The sequence below is a fragment of the Macaca nemestrina genome, chromosome 4, assembly GCF_043159975.1.
Source record: "Macaca nemestrina isolate mMacNem1 chromosome 4, mMacNem.hap1, whole genome shotgun sequence".
In the NCBI taxonomy this organism is placed as follows: Eukaryota; Metazoa; Chordata; class Mammalia; order Primates; family Cercopithecidae; genus Macaca; species Macaca nemestrina.
This window is the reverse complement of record NC_092128.1, coordinates 115,021,773-115,038,786: the sequence shown is the minus strand read 5'-3', so window position 1 is coordinate 115,038,786 and position 17,014 is coordinate 115,021,773. Positions and strand designations below refer to the sequence as shown.

General features: G+C 45.4%; 1 protein-coding gene across 6 annotated transcripts in view; it reads right to left on the bottom strand.

Moving 5' to 3' along the window:
• Nucleotides 1-17,014, bottom strand: part of LOC105494244 (oxoglutarate dehydrogenase) — a 467,517-nt gene that overhangs the window by 79,074 nt on the left and 371,429 nt on the right. For 4 of the 6 annotated variants that reach the window (XM_071095120.1, XM_071095122.1, XM_071095117.1 and 1 more), the window contains exons 1-2: nucleotides 16,900-17,003; nucleotides 793-1,041 (exon numbers count right to left, since the gene is read on the bottom strand). In XM_071095120.1, coding sequence (XP_070951221.1) covers nucleotides 793-1,014 — 222 coding nt within the window. In that variant the 5' untranslated portion in view covers nucleotides 1,015-1,041; nucleotides 16,900-17,003. Of the gene's footprint in view, nucleotides 1-792; nucleotides 1,042-2,465; nucleotides 2,525-16,899; nucleotides 17,004-17,014 lie in introns of those variants that run through there. The other 2 variants (XM_071095118.1, XM_071095119.1) reach the window with 2 other exon arrangements.

Below are 17,014 nucleotides of genomic sequence, written 5' to 3'. Positions count from 1 at the left end.
AGGCCAGGGGTTCGAGACCAGCCTGGCCAAGAGAGTAAAATCCCATCTCTACTAAAAATACAAAAACTAGTCAGGCGCGGTGACGTGTGCCTGTAGTCCCAGCTACTCGGGAGGCTGAGGCACAAGAATCTCTTGAACCCAGGAGGCGGAGGTTGCAGCAAGCTGAGATCCACTGCACTCCAGCCTGGACAACAGTGGGACTCTGTCTCAAACAAAACAAAACAAACAAAAACAAAAACAAAACAAACAAAAAAAACAAGACATGACTTACATCAGCAATCATGTGGTGAAAAGTTTAGAAAATGCCCTTATATGTAATACAGAGAAGTTAGAAACAAACAGGAAAAAAATAGGAACATAATGATCTAAAAGGCCATTCATACAGAAATTACATGAGGTGACTAAGGCATGTTACATATGAAAGTATCCTCTCCAGACAGAATGGAGGAGCTTCCTAAGGTCCTGCTCTTTTCCACACACGTTCTTTCTTTTTTTCTTCTTTCTTCAGAGGCTTCATCCTGAAGCAGCCCTTGCGGAGATTCTGGAGGGTCACACACATGCTTCTTCACATCCTCGCAGAGTTAAGTGCAATGTCTACCGCTGGACGCCAATCCAGGGACCATGGCTTCTGCTGGGGCCATGCTGGGTCCGATATAGATGTGGTGGTTGGTACGGCGCTTCAGTTGCCTGCCTGCCCGCTGACTCCTCAGGACGCACACACTTACCTGGTGACCAGTCAGGAACAGGCCAACGCACCAACATGAGGTAGACCCACGGCCCTGCGAGCCTTACCTTATGTACACTTTTGGGGTTTTCCAGCCAAGCACAGTACATCTCCTCCACATAGTTCGAACTAGTCCCACTGAGAAAGGGCTCAGCAGCAACAGGTGCAGAATAGCACCGAATCTGTTGAAATGTCCTAGCTGCTGCTGGTCTGTTTTGTGAAAATGTCTTAACAGTCTGGGAAGCCGTCAACGGCCTCAACTTAGCAGCACAAGTCCTTAAATGAAACATTTTTGTCCTGAAGTTTTTCACAACTGCCTGTATAAAAAAAAAAAAAAAAAAAAGAAAAGAAAGAAAGATTTTAAAAATGAGCATTTAAGACAAGGCTACTAGATCCTGATGCTCTAGAGAAAGGATAATTTTTTTTAAAAAGCTACTAGAAAAAAACAAAAAACAAAAAAACAAAACTTGTTCAACTCTTAACTGTTGAGGAGAAAGACCCTGGCCTATAAATACATTCACAAGAATACTACCTGCTCAGTGCCACCAGTTCATGTGCCTGAGAGCACAGCAGAGCCGTGACTGTGTGAAACTCACACACACTCTTGCACCGACTAATACAGGATGCCTGTGCTAGCCCAAGGAAGGTTAGTGTACAGTTGCAAATATTACCATCTTCACTTAAAAATTTAAATCTTGGCCAGACTCAGTGGCTCACGCTTGTAATCCCAGCACTTTGGGAGGCCGAGGCGGGTGGATCATGAGGTCAGGAGATCGAGACCATTCTGGCCAACATGGTGAAACTACATCTCTACTAAAAATACAAAAATTAGTTGGGTGTGGTGGTGCACGCCTGTAGACCCAGCTACTTGGGAGGCTGAGGCAGGAAAACTGCTTGAACCCGGTAGGCGGAGGCTGCAGTGAACTGAGATTGCACCACTGTATTCCAGCCTGGCAACAGAGTGAGGCTCTGTCTCAAAAAAAAATAAATAAAAAAAATAAAATCTAGTTTAAGGGCTGAGATGATAAAATATACCATGTTCTTTAAATTTACATATTATATATATAAAACAATTAGAAAAAAGGCAACAAGGATTTAGAATTAGGATTAATTGCAGAATAAGAAAAACATTTCTAATCTGTCCAGAAATTACTGAGTACCTGCTGTACTTACGATATTACGGAACATACAAAGAAATTAGAAAAATACTTTCCTTACTCTCAATTCACCCTTGAGCAGAGGGAAAACAACAGAGAAAAGATTGCAGAGGAAACACTGAGTACTTTAGAGGCGCAGAATATCCAGCAGACCTGTGAAAGGATGGGCTCCTTCCAGGTGGGTGCGTCTCAGGGTAAAAGGACATGGATGGGAAGGAGGGAAGAGGCGGCACTGCATGTGGCAGGACCCACAGGCGGAAACAGAGATGGGAAGAGCCAGAATCTCATGGTACTAGGAAGGGTAAGGAAAAGCCACAGAGGGATGTCCAGTGTCCCACCCACCACCTCCTGCACTCAGCCCCCTTTCATAAGCCATGGGGAGCCAGGTCTGAGCAAGGGAGACGTGGGTGGGCCCTGCAAAGATTGAAAAGAGCACATGGAGCAGTTCAATAATGCCTGCCTGCCCTGGGTCCTCCATGGTGAGTAACTCCACACATCTGACTCATGCATAAACCCAGAGGTTCCCTGTAAGGCAGGCATCAGCTCTTTCACTTTACAGATAGCTTCAGTTTCCATTCCCTTACATTTCATCCAAGGTCACAGGCTACTAGCAGCAGAGTCAGGATCCAAGAGGAAAGTTCACAAGGACGCTGCCTGTGGGAAGAAAGGTGCTTGCTGGCCTACATGGTTGCTCATGAATTTGTCTCAAAGCAGGCGCCCGGGTTGTAAAGTTGGAACTATACCCCGTGTCCACACCTACCCGAAGGAAATCCAAGCTCTGAAACATAGTGTGAATTGTTACATAAAATATCTTCTATATTATTTATTGGAACCTTCCTCTTGGCCCAAATATGCTCAGGATACACATTAGGGACACCGAGAGAGGGCTCAGAGTGTCCTGCATTCATCTCTGGCCTGTTCCACTGAGAAGAGATAGGTCAGCAAGAGGAAACAGCAGAACATATTCTTTAAAAACAAACAACACAAACAAAAACTTGCTCCTTACAAATTAAAGGTAAACAAGCAATATATTCTGGATATAATTAGGGAATGCAATTTTTACTCCTGGGTTTTTACTTTAAAAATCAAAAGTTTTTTTTTTTTTTTTTTTTTTGAGACGGAGTCATGCTCTGTCGCCCAGGCTGGAGTGCAGTGGCCGGATCTCAGCTCACTGCAAGCTCCGCCTCCCGGGTTCACGCCATTCTCCTGCCTCAGCCTCCCAAGTAGCTGGGACTACAGGCGCCCGCCACTTCGCCCGGCTAGTTTTTTGTATTTTTTAGTAGAGACGGGGTTTCACCGTGTTAGCCAGGATGGTCTCGATCTCCTGACCTCGTGATCCGCCCGTCTCGGCCTCCCAAAGTGCTGGGATTACAGGCTTGAGCCACCGCGCCCGGCCTTTAAGTTAATTCAGTAGTTCTTCCTACCTCCAACTACACTCCAACTTTTTCCACTGATATATTTAAGGGAAACAAGGAGCCCTAACATTGACAGCAAAAATACTACTGTTGCTTCGTTTTATGCTATTTTTTTTTTTTTTTTAATTTCTCAGGCTCAAAGGAAAATGCTCATTTTTTTCCTTTAATGTCATTATCTAGGCAACATTAAACACCCAATTGCCTCTGGGTTGGGTTTCTCCCAGAAAACAATAGCATCACCTCATTAACTATCAGTATTCAGTTGCTGCAACAGCCCAATTAACAGGCACCGAACTGACAACTGTAAAACACCCATTTCATCTGTTCTTCCCAAAGTGCCCCCTTCAACATGATCCTGTTTAAGTAAATCATGACATTTTGCTATCCACAATCACTGAATCTGACAAACAGTTAAGTGCTGCCCAGCAGAGCTGCCAGGACAGCTAGATTTTTTTTTTTTTTGATATGGAGTCTCGCTCTGTAGTCCAGGCTGGAGTACAGTGGCGTGATCTCGGCTCACTGCAACCTCTCCATCCCGGGTTCAAGCAATTCCCCTGCCTCAGCCTCCCGAGTAGCTAGGACTACAGGTGCGTGCTACCACACCTGGCGAATTTTTGTATTTTTAGTAGAGACAGGGTTTCACTATGTTGGCCAGGCTGGTCTCAAACTCCTGACCTTGTGATCTGCCTGCCTCGGCCTCCCAAAGTGCTGATATTATAGGCATGAGCCATCATGCCCAGCTGAGATTTTTAAACTTTCTTTAAGATGACTCATGGGAAGAGGTGCCCTTCAGCAGATGGCTCAACATCCCCAACTCCACCCAGGAACAGCCAGGACAGCTGTTTGCTGTCCACACTCTGACAGACCCACAGAGCCAACACTAACGCAAATTTCCAATTCTGGTAAATACCCATTCTTCACCTTTCTCTCTTACATAAAATGGCATAAGAAGATATTAAAAGCCAAGCACAGTGGTTCATGCCTATAATCCTAGCACTTTGGGATGCCAAGGCTTAAGGACTGTTTGAGGCCAGGAGTTTGAGACCAGCCTGGTAGTGAAACCACGTCTCCACAAAAAATTTAAAAGCTATCAGGGTATGGTGGCACATGTCTGTAGTCCCAGCTACCCAGGAGGATGAGGTGGAAGGATCGCCTGAGCCCAGGAGGTCAGGCTTCAGTGAGCTATGATCGTGCCACTCCACTCCAGCCTGGGTGACAGAGCGAGACCCTATCTCTAAAAAAATAAAAAACAAACAAAATATATTAAATACAAGAAGAAGGAAAACTGCAGGCCAGTCAACATTAGGTCTTGAAATTCAACTTAGAATTCTGTAACTGATACTAAGTCAACTTTAAGAATAGTATGTTATTTGGTAGAGACATTCAATTGTTTAAAACGCTTTTTCTGAAAGTGCCTCTGAGCTGTCCAAAATATCTAAGTGTTTTGAATTTTGGTTTAAAACAGGAATGTCCAATATTTTGGCTTCCCCGGGCAACACTGGAAGAATTGTCTTGGGCCACACATAAAATACACTAACACTAACGACAACTGATGAGCTTACAAAAAAAAAATTGCAAAAACATCCATAATGTTTTAACAAAGATTGCGAACTTGTGTTGGGCCACATTCAAAACTGTCCTGGGCCACATGGGCTGGAGGTTGGACAAACTTGGTTTAAAAGAATATTTCTATTTAAATGGGTGCCAACTCCATTCGGTGAGGAAAAGAACAGTCTTTTCAAATGAAGGTGCTGGGACAACTAGAGCTCCACGTGTAAAGAAGAATGAAGTCACACAGTCATATACAAAATTCAAAATTGATCAAAGTCTTGAGTGTAAGAGATAAAACTATAAGATACTTAGAAGTTTTATAACTTCCATGAAGTAAATCTTTGTGACCTTGGTTCAAGCAATGGATTCTTAGTTATGACACCACCAGTATAAACAACAAAATAAAACCCACAAATTGGATTTCATCAAAATAAAAAACTTGGCCAGGAGCGGTAGCTCACGCCTGTAATCTCAGCATTTTAGGAGGCTGAGGCAGGTGGATAACTTGAGGTCAGGAATTCGAGACCAGCCTAGCCAACATGGCAAAACCCCATTTCTACTAAAAATACAAAAATTAGCTGGGCGTGGTCATACACGCCTGTAGTCCCAGCTGCTCGGGAGGCTGAGGCAGGAGAATTCCTTGAACCCAAGAGGCAGAGGTTGCAGTGAGCTGAGATCACACCACCACACTCCAGCCTGGTTGACAGAGTGAGACTCTGTCTCAAAATAAGCAAAAAAAAAAAAAAAAAAACTTTTGTGCTTCAAATAACTTATTAAGAAAGAAATGATATAGATGGGAGAAAATATTTGCAATTATCTGATAAGGAACTTACATACAGAATATATAAAGAACTCTTACAATGCAACAGTAAAAAAAACAACTCCATCAAAAAGTAGGCAAAGGATTTGAATAGACATTTCTCCAAATAAGATATACTAATAGCCAATAAACACATAAAGTTACCATATAACTCAGCAATTCCACTCCTAGATATATAATCAAGATAAATGAAAATGTACGTCCACAAACAACTTGTACACAAATGCCCATAGCAGCATTATTGGTAAAAGTCAAATAGTAGAAACAACTCAAATGTCCATCACTGATGAATGGATAAGCAAAACATGTTATATCTATAGAATATAATAGCATTCTGCAATGAAAACTAAGAAGTGCTGGCGCATGCTCCACCTGGAGGAACCCTGAAAACATTATGCTCAGTAAAAAGAAGCAGATGCAAAAGACATTATGAGTCTATTCCTCTGCTCTCGCACAACAATCAACACAGAAGATTTCTGTGACTAAATGTATGAGGAATTCTCCCTACCAATAAGCAATTCAAGTCTGCTGCTACCTACCTGGAGATGGCATCAGATACCACAGGTCAAGAGCTCAATCCCACAAGGCTGCCCCCTATTTCCGATGTAATAGCAAGCCCCCAGTTGTCTTACTTGTACTTCTGGCCAACCAGCTAGAAACTGGAGATCTCATGACCCCCTCCTTTGGTTCAATAAATTTCTAAGAACTCAGGGAAATACTTACTTACATCTACTGTTTTTTTCAAAGAATATAACATAGGATGTGGATTAAGAGTTGCACAGGTCAAGGTGTAGGATGGGATACGGAGTTTCCATACCCTCCCCAGGCATCCCACCCTCCAGGAGTCTCCACATGTTCAGCTATCCAGAAGCTCTCTGTACCCCATTATCTTGGGCCTTTTATGGAGACTTCTTTGGATACACATGACTGAAGCATAGATAACCACGTAGATACGTGATCAGACAAAAAGGGTATGATCTAATACCAACAGACTGAGTGGGGAAACCCAGACAGGCCTGTTTGTTCAGATTCTTCTTGGTCTCTCTGTGCAGGATTCCTTCCTGTGCGTGTGAGGCAGGACTCCTGAAGTGGGTGTCTTGTGACCTACAATCAGACAAGGTAGGTCAGAGAATTTCTTTATGGCCGGCTCCAAGACAGAACAGTGGGGGAATATTAGAGTATATTTTTAGTTTCTATGGCCTCCCTCGGGGAGAAAAAGCAGCAGGTGAAAGGAGTGCCACAGGCCTGCTTCTGGGGCCTAAAGCACCCCAACATTATAACGAAAGACTGTCTTTCACCTTTATCACTCTGAAGCTGTTTGGAAGCTACTTCAGGAACCAAGGATAAATACTTTAACAAAATACAAGCTTATTTTAGTCACTTAGGAAATAACAAGAGCTATGGGAGTTATAACCAGGAATCATGGACAAAAACCTATATACCTATAATAATATCACATTCCAGAATAGGCAAATCTATACAGAGAGAAAGTAGATTAGTGGTTGCCCGGGGCTGGGGCAGAGGAATGAGAGGAGGATGAGTGACTCAGTGGATACAGGGCTTTCTTTTTGGGAGGAGAGGATGAAAATGCTCTAAAACTAGATTGTATTGATGGTGTCACAATCCTCTAATATACTGAAAAACGTTCGCCTTACAATTTAAATGAGTGAATTGTATGGTATGTGAATTACGTCTCAATAAAGTTATTTTTTTAAATGTGTAAGAAAAAATGTAACTGAACTTATCACTGCACATGAAAATGATACAAGTTGTAATTCATTAATTTCAAGATACAAGAATAAACACATACATTTGGGAAAAGTAAGTTGTAAAAAGAAAAAAAGTAAAAACCGAAGGAAAATTAGTTTTCAGGTGTTAAATGCCCTGCCCTTAGGAAATGATATACTTAAATAGGGTTCTGTCTGAAACACGAAGCCTTTGAGGTCTATGCCTTGAATTTCCCCAGTTGGGCAGGAGGCACCCTATCCCAGGGCACAAAGAATGAGGGAAATAAACCGACTACTGACGCCTATCAATATGACGTTGGCTAGGTAGAGGGGTAATTAAAAAGGCAAGACCGAGCAAAAACAGTCTGCTGTTTCTCAGCAAATGAGTCTTTGAGAGAAAAAAAACGACACATCATTATATGATCCTTATACCCTATGAGTGTTAGCTGGCAACCATTTTAAAGGACAACTCATCCACTTTCTTTTTTTCAGTTTCGGACTCAATCTTTCTGATGAATCATGAACACAACATTCGCTACAAACCTATGGCTGTTATCTCATGCCTGCAATTATTTTTTAGTAGTAATACAAAGAACTCATATACAGAGTACAGCTATCAATTCTCCCTTATTGGCTGAGAATCTCAAAGAATTTAGTATCTTTCACTAGTGACACCTCATTACACAAAAGCTGAGGGACAGGGAAGTAGTGAGGATTACTTTTAAACTGTAAAGTTTTTTTCGGTTGCTAGTGGAAACAATTACTGAGCCTGCAAGTACAGAGGCCTCGTGACACCAAGTCACCATGTGAGCTTTCCTGGGCCATAAAGTAGAGACAGTAATTACTCCTAACCTCCTCATAATGTCTTTTTGTAACTGTAACACAAATATGAAAGCACTTTGAAAACTTGAAGATATATCTACGACTAAAGAAATGGTTGGGTATAGTAGCTCATGCCTGTAATCCCAGTACTTTGGGAGGTCAAGGTGGGTGGATCACCTGAGATCAGGAGTTTGAGACCAGCCTGGCCAACATGGTGAAACCCCGCCTCTACTAAAACTACAGAAAAATGAGTTGCGTCGCATGGTGGCGGGCGCCTGTAGTCCCAGCTACCTGGGAAGCTGAGGTAGGAGAATCGCTTTAACCTGGGAGGTGGAGGCTGCAGTGAGCTGAGATCTCGCTACTGCACTCCAGCCTGGACGACAGAGTGAGACTCCGTCTCAAAAAAACACTCTCTCTCTCTCTCTATATATATATATAGTGTGTGCAGAAAAGAAAAGGCAAACTAGTGATATAAAAAGTTCCAGTTTCTGGCCGGGCACGGTGGCTCACGCCTGTAATCCCAGCACTTTGGAAGGCCGAGACGGGCGAATCACGAGGTCAGCAGATCGAGACCATCCTGGCTAATACGATGAAACCCCATCTCTACTAAAAATACAAAAAATTAGCCGGGTGTGGTGGCAGGCACCTGTAGTCCCAGCTACTCAGGAGGCTGAGGCAGGAGAATGGCATGAACCCAGGAGGCGGAACTTGTAGTGAGCTGAGATCACGCCACTGCACTCCAGCCTGGGCGACAGACCAAGACTCTGCCTCAAAAAAAAAAAAAAAAAAAAAAAAAAAGTTCAAGTTTCCAAGATATTTAAACCTAAACATTAGCTAATTTGGAGTGGTGGTCAACTGGTAACTTCCAAAACATTAGTAGGCTGTCTCCATCATTTAGCACAGAAGCTTTTTTAGCTCACCAATCATGGGCCGTCACCACTGGTAGTGACTGACACCTCTCTGATCAGATCCCTGAGTATGCTTCAGTATATAGGTCTGAAGACTGTTCTGCCCCTTCCCCGAGATGTGGTCCCATGGCATCAGAGATGCCCATGACTGAAGTGGTATAAATAGGTTGACAGGGGAGGGTGTACATAAAGAGGCACTTTTAAAAGGTATTGATATTAAATCTTTATGGAAAGCAGGACAATTTTTCAACATCTTATTAAAGCATATATAAAAGGTCTGTTTCCTGCTAAATATAGCTAAAAACACGAGGTACTACATTTAAGACAAAACAAGACTCTGAAGGGTGGAGAGAAGGAAGCAGACTGGCTAGGAACCAGAGGACCCAAGGAAAGAGGATTGAGTTTTTTGTTGTTGTTGTTGTTGTTTTTATCAGGGTCTTGCTCTGTTGCCCAGGCTAGAGTGTAGTGGCATGATCTCGGCTCACTGCAGCCTGGACCTCCCGGGCTCAAATAATTCTCCTACCTCAGTCCCCCAAGTAGCCGAGACTACCACAGGCACACATGACCATGCGTGGCTAATTTTTGTATTTTTTATAGAGACAGTTTCCCCATGTTGGCCAAGGTGGCCTCGAACTCCTGACCTCAAGTGATCTGCCCATCTTGGACTCCCAAAATGCTAGGATTATAGGTATGAGCCACCACACCTGGCCGAGCACTGAGTCCTTGATTTTCTTTTTGCTTCATATGTCTCAGACCTAGGTACTGGAGAAGCCTACAATCCAGAAATGCCAATAGGTATAGACAAAGAAAACTACAAACAGAAACCTGTTCTCTCTAGCCAAAGGACCAGGAAAAGAGCAGCAAGATGGAACACTTTTAAAGTTTTAAAGAACAATTGCTCTACTGCAGCCAAACTCCACAGGAAACTTCCTCACTCCACTCAGCTGATGTCAGAATAGAGATCAGGGACTTTCATCCCCACCTGGTGAGTAATGAGTCCTCCGCAACTCACTCCCTGATAAGTCAGTGGAGACCAGGCAGGGAGTCTGGATTTCAATCCCATCCAGCAGTAATGAAGCAGCACCCCTCCCTTCCCAGGCAGAGTGATATCACCAAGGCCTAATGGGGAACTCTTACAGCCATACAGCAGTAACAAGGAATCCCTTCCCCCAGACACCCTACCCAGCAACAATGAGGAAGCAGCCCCTCCCTGCCCCAGCAGAGGAAGCCTGCATTACTTAGAGATTTAAACAAGATCAAGAGTCCATAACATAACACCCAGAATGTCCAGGTTGTAAGTCAAAGATCACTCTTTACATCAAGGGCCAGGATCATCTTGGCTGGGGGTGGTGGCTCACAGCTGTAATCCCAGCACTTCAGGAGGCTGAGGTGGGTGTTATTACTTGAGGTCAGGAATTCAAGACCAGCCTGGCCAACATGGTGAAGCCCCATCTTTACAAAAACACAAAAATTAGCCTGGCATGGTGGCACACGCCTGTAATCCCAGCTACTTGGAAGGCTGAGGCAGGAGAATCTCTTGAACCCAGGAGTTTGCAGTGAGTCGAGACTGCGCCACTGCACTCCTCCAGCCTGGGCGACGGAGAGAAACTTCGTCTCAAAAAAAAAAAAAAAAAAAAAAAGACAATCTACAGACACCAATACCAAGATGACACAGACTTAGAATTATCTGACAAAGATTCTAAAAGAGGCATCCTCAAAATGCTTCCACGAGCAACTATGAACATGCTTGAAACAAATGAAAAAGTTTCAGCAAAGAGAAGATGTAGAGAATAAAATAGACATTTCAGAACTGAAAAATGCACTAAGCAAAAGAAAAAAAACTTAAGCATGGGTTAAATGGCAGAATAAAGAAGACAGAGGAAATCACTGTACTTGAAGACAGAACAAGGCCTCAGGAAAATAACAAAAGATCTAATATTTATGTCATCGGAGTCCCAGACGAAGGCATAAGAAGGGGCTGGAAAAACATTCAAAGAAATAATGGCTACAAATCTCCCAAATTTGGCAAAAAGGCATAAAGAACCCCATGCAGAATAAACCCAAATAAATGCACACCAAGACACATCATAAACAAATTCAGAAAACTCGATACAAACCCCCCCCAAAAAACAACAACAACAAAAAAAACCTTGAAGGAAGCCAGAGAGAAATAGTGCATTATATACAAGAAAAGAAAAGAAAAAAAAAATGCCTGTAATCCCAGCACTTTGGGAGGCTGAGGCGGGCAGTTCACCCCAGGTTGGGAGTTTGAGACCAGCCTGACCAACATGGAGAAACCCTGTCTCAACTAAAAATACAAAATTAGCCGGGCGTGGCAGCGCATGCCTGTAATCCCAGCTATTTGGGAGGCTGAGGCAGGAGAATCACTTGAACCCGGGAGGTGGAGGTTGCAGTGAGCTCAGATCATGCCATGGCACTCCAGCTTGCACAACAACAGCAAAACTCCATCCCCCCTAAAAAAAAAAAAAAAAAAAAAAAAAGACAGGGCCGGGCGGGGTGGCTCACGCCTGTAATCCCAGCACTTTGGGAGGCTGAGGCGGGCGGATCACAAGGTCAGGAGATCGAGACCACGGTGAAACCCCGTCTCTACTAAAAATACAAAAAAATTAGCCAGGCGCGGTGGCAGGCGCCTGTAGTCCCAGCTACTCAGGAGGCTGAGGCAGGAGAATGGCGTGAACCCGGGAGGCGGAGCTTGCAGTGAGCCGAGATCGCACCACTGCACTCCAGCCTGGGCAACAAAGCGAGACTCTGTCCCAAAAAAAAAAAAAAAAAAGACAGGTGGCTGGGCCCGGTGGCTCACACCTGTTATCCCAGCATTTTGGGAGGCAGATGCGGGCAGATGACTTGAAGTCAGGAGTTTGAGACCAGCCTGGCTAACATGGTGAAACCCCATCTCAACTAAAAAAATAAAAATTCGCCAGGTGTGGTGGCAGGCACCTATAGTCCCAGTTACTCAGGAGGCTGAGGTGCAAGAATAACATGAATCTGGGAGGTGGAGGTTGCAGTGAGCTGAGATCACAACACTGCATTCCAGCCTGGGCGACAAAGTGAGACTGTCTCAAAAAACAAAAACAAAAACAAGCCAGGCGCAGTGGCTCACGCCTGTAATCCCAGCACTTTGGGAGGCCGAGGTGAGTGGATCACAAGGTCAGGAGATCGAGACCATCCTGGCTAACATGGTGAAACCCTGTCTCTACTAAAAACACAAAAAAATTAGCTGGGCGTGGTGGCACGCACCTACAGTCCCAGCTACTCAGGAGGCTGAAGCAGGAGAATCACTTGAACCCGGGAGGCGGAGGTTGCAGTGAGCTGAGATCGCGCCACTGCACTCCAGCCTGGGCGACAGAGTGAGACTCCATCTCAAAAAAACAAAACAAAACAAAAAAAACAGCCAGGCATGGTGGCACGTGCCTGCAGTCCCAGCTACTCAGGAGGCTGAGATGGGAGGATTGCTTGAGCCTGGAAGGTAGAAGCTGCAGTGAGCTGTGATTATGCCACTCTACTCTAGCCTGGTGACAGAGTGAGACCTTGTCTCAAAAATAATAAATAAATATAATAAAGAAAGGTGGCTGGGCGTGGTGGCTCACGCCTGTAATCCCAGCACTTTGGGAGGCTGAGGGGGTGTCAATCACGAGGTCAGGAGACCCAGACCATCCTGGCTAACACAGTAAAAGCCAGTCTCTACTAAAAATACAAAAAAAATTAGCCGGGGGTGGTGGCACGTGGCTGTAGTCCCAGCTACTTGGGAGGCTGAAAAAGAAGAATCGCTTGAACCCAGGAGGCGGAGGTTGCAGTGAGCCAAGATCGCACCACTGCACTCCAGCCTGGGCAACAGAGCGAGACTCCGTCTCAAACAAACAAAGATGAAAATATCTGCAAACTACATATCCAACAAAGCGCTGGTATCTAGGATACATTAGAAATTCTCAAAACTCAACAGTTAACAAAAACTGAACAATCTAATTACAAAATGGACAAAATATATGAACAGACATTTCACCCAAGAGTATACAGGGGCCAGGTATGGTGGCTCATGCCTGAAATCCTAGCACTTTGGGAGGCCAAGACAGGAGGATCAGTTTATCCCAGGAGTTCAAGACCAGCCTGGGCAACATAGCAAGATCCTATCTTTTCCAAGAAAAGAGAGAATAGACAGATGTCAAATAAGCACATGAAAAGATGTTCAACATCATTAGCCATCAGAAAAATGCCCATTACAACCACAGAGAGACATTACTACACATCTATGGAATGGCTATAATAAAAAAAGTAACATCACCAAACGCTGGCAAGTATGTGGAGAAACAAGATCATACAGTGCCAGTGTGAATGCAAAATAGTACAATCTCTCTGGAAAACAGTTTGGCTGTTTGTTAATAACTAAACATGCACTACGACTTATGACTTAGTGATTGTATTCCTGGGCATTTATCTTGGAGAAATGTCAATTCATGTTCACATAAAAACCTGTACATGAAGGTTTGTAGCAGCTTTATTTGTAATAGCCACAGAATGGAAACAGTAAAGATGTCTTTTAATGGATAAATAAACCAACGGTGGTACATCCATAGCCCAGCTTCAATAAAAAGGAATGAAGTAGGCCGGGCGCAGTGGCTCACGCCTGTAATCCCAGCGCTTTGGGAGGCCGAGGCGGGTGGATCACAAGTTCAGGAGATCGAGACCACGGTGAAACCCCGTCTCTACTAAAAATACAAAAAATTAGCCGGGCGCGGTTGTGGGCACCTGTAGTCCCAGCTACTCGGGAGGCTGAGGCAGGAGAATGGCGTGAACCCGGGAGGCGGAGCTTGCAGTGAGCCGAGATCGCGCCACTGCACTCCAGCCTGGGCGACAGAGCGAGACTCCGTCTCAAAAAAAAAAAAAAGGAATGAAGTACTTTTCTTTTTTTCTTTTTTTTTTTGAGACAGGTTCTCACTCTGTCACTCACGCTGGAGTGCAGTGACGCGATCTTGGCTCACTGCAGCCACTACAGCCCAGGCTCAAGCGATCCTCCCACCTCAGCTTCCTGAGTAGCTGGGATTACAGGAACTTACCACTGCATCTGGCTACTTTTTTCTTTTTTTTTTTTGTAGAGATGAGGTCTCACTATGTTCCTCAGACTGGTCTTGAACTTCTGGGCTCAAGCGATCTGCCTGCCTCAGCCTCCCAAAGTTGCTGGGATTACAGGCGTGAGACACTGTGCCTGGCCAAGGAATGAACTACTGGTACACGCAACAACCTGGATGATTCTCCAGGGAATTAATCTGAGTGGAAAAAACCAATCCCAAAAGGCTCTATGAATCCCTTTATTTGGCATTCTTAATATGCCAAAATTAGGGAAATGGAGAACAGATCAATGGTTGTCAGGAGTTGAAAGACTGGGAATGGGAGGGATGTGGGTGTGGCTATAAAAAAGCAATGGAAGGGATCCTTGTGATGATGGGAATATTCTGTATCTTGAATTTTACTAATGTCAACATCTGGTTGTGATATTTACTACAGTTCTGCACAATGTTAGAGAAGTGGGAAAGGAACACAGGATCTCTCTGTACTATTTGACTGCATAGAATAAATTTTTATGTACAATTTCTTAAAATTTTACTGTTCTTAAATTTATCAATAATTTGTACAATGATCTCAAAATAAAAATTACCTAAAAATCTAAAAAGTAGATGATACTGTAGTTTTCTCTTTCCTTTTTTTTTTTTGACCTGGAGTCTCCCTTTGTCACCCAGGCTGTAGTGCAGTGGCGTGATCTCGGTTCACTGCAACCTCTGCCTCCTGTGTTCAAGTGATTCTCCTGCCTCAGCCTCCCGCTGAGACTACCGGCCCACGCCACCACGCCCTGCTAACTTTTGTATTTTTAGTAGAAACGGGGTTTCACCACGTTGGCCAGGCTTGTCTCAAACTCCTGACCTCAGGGGATCCACCTGTCTTGGCCTCCCAAAGTGCTAGGATTATAGGTGTGAGCCACTGCACCTGGTTTGTTTTTTTTGTTGAGACAGGATCTCACTGTGTCACCCAGGCTGGAGTGTAGTGGTGCAATAATGGCTCACTGCAGCTTGGACCTCCCCTGGCTCATGCCATCCTCCAACCTCAGCCTCCTGAGTAGCTGGGACTACAGGTATATGCGGTATATGCCACCATACCCTGAGAATTTTATTTTTGGTAAATGCAGGGTATCACTTAGGTTGCTAAGGGTGGTGTCCTTGAACTCTTGAGCTCAATCGATATTCCTTCCATAGTCTCCCAAAGTGCTGGGATTACAAACGTGACCCACCACGACTGGCTGAAATTGTGCACGTCAAATGGGTGAACTGCATGGTATGTGAATTTTATCCCAATAAAGATATTATTTAAACAGAAAAAGTAACTGAAATGTGAAAAGTGTGCTTAAAAAAAAATAATGAGGGGCCGGGTGCAGTGGCTCACGCCTGTAATCCCAGCACCTTGGGAGGCCAAGGCGGGTGGCTCACCAGAGGTCAGGAGTTCGAGAACAACCTAGCCAAGGTGGTGAAAACCCATCTCTACTAAAAATACAAAAATTAGCCAGGCGCGTGCCTGTAATACCAGCTACTCGGGAGGCTGAGGCAGGAGAATCACTTGAATCCAGGAAGGCAGAGGTTGCAGTGAGCCGAGATCATGCCACAGCACTCCAGCCTGGGCGACAGGGTGAGACTCCATCTCAAACAAAACAAGACAACAACAACAAAAAATGAGCATACAGTGACCTTTATTCAACTTTCCAAGATCCAGTCCTCAGCTAATTTACAAAACTACAATAGTGGTATATACTATCCTAGGTCTACACGGCAAAGTACAGTTTGTTGCAACTAATGCTGCCTTATACAAAAAGGCTTTATCCTATGCCACCCATCCTAAACCCAGCTGTTCAGAGCAGTGTACCTGGAAATCAGCCTCAGGGTACGGACTGCAAGACATGGCACAAGGAAACCCTAACACGAAGTCCTATATTCTGGGCAAAGGGATGGGGATGGCAGGTGGGACGCACTCGGGTCAGGGCGAGGGCACGGCAAGTTTTCTATTAAATCTCAGTAGGTTAAAACTCATATCCATGGTCTGATACATTTTCGAGGGAAAAAGGTGCTTGAAAGATGTTTCTACGGAAAACAAGCTTCATCTCAGTCAATCTGTTCGTCCCAACTTTGGGCAGCAGGTGTGGGGGCGGGGCCAAGGTCTGCGCCGTAATCTAAACAGGCAGTCCCACCCAGGGCCACCCCAAGGCTAGATGCTCCGACGCGACTCGAGCAGGCCACACTATCTTTCGGACAAAGCGACGCGGTCCTCACAGGCGGGAAGGAGAGTGCGTCCCGGTCGGGAAGGACGCCGCCGGAGAGCTGCCTGCCCACGTGACGCCCGCGGCGACCTTGGGGGTCACCCTTGCGGACGCACCGCCCTCTCCCTCACATCCGCCGCCGCGCCCGCCCCTTGCTCTACCACCGCCAATGGCGCGTCGCTCCGCGCCCCGCGCGACCTCGGAGCGCGCTCGTACCCGCCAATCTCCGCCCGCCGGGCGGGCCCCGCGGCGCCATTGGCTACCACGGCCATCCATCAGGTCCCGTCCCTCCTACCACCCTCCGTCAGCCCCACTCCATCCAGCTCCACTCCCCTGTCACCGCGGCACCCGCAGCACCAAGGGCGCGGCGGCCTCGCCCTTTACCGCGATCTCCAACCCCGGGCCGCCAAGCGCCGCGCTACCCAGCACTGAGACGGGCGCAGCGACAGCGCAAGGTTACCTGTCTCCGGCTCAGCTCCACCCGAATGAGGCGCCGACACCCCACTCCGGGGCTCTAAACTCTCGGCCCCGCCCTGGCGTATGGCGTCAACACGTAGCCCTCCCCTGGAGAAGAA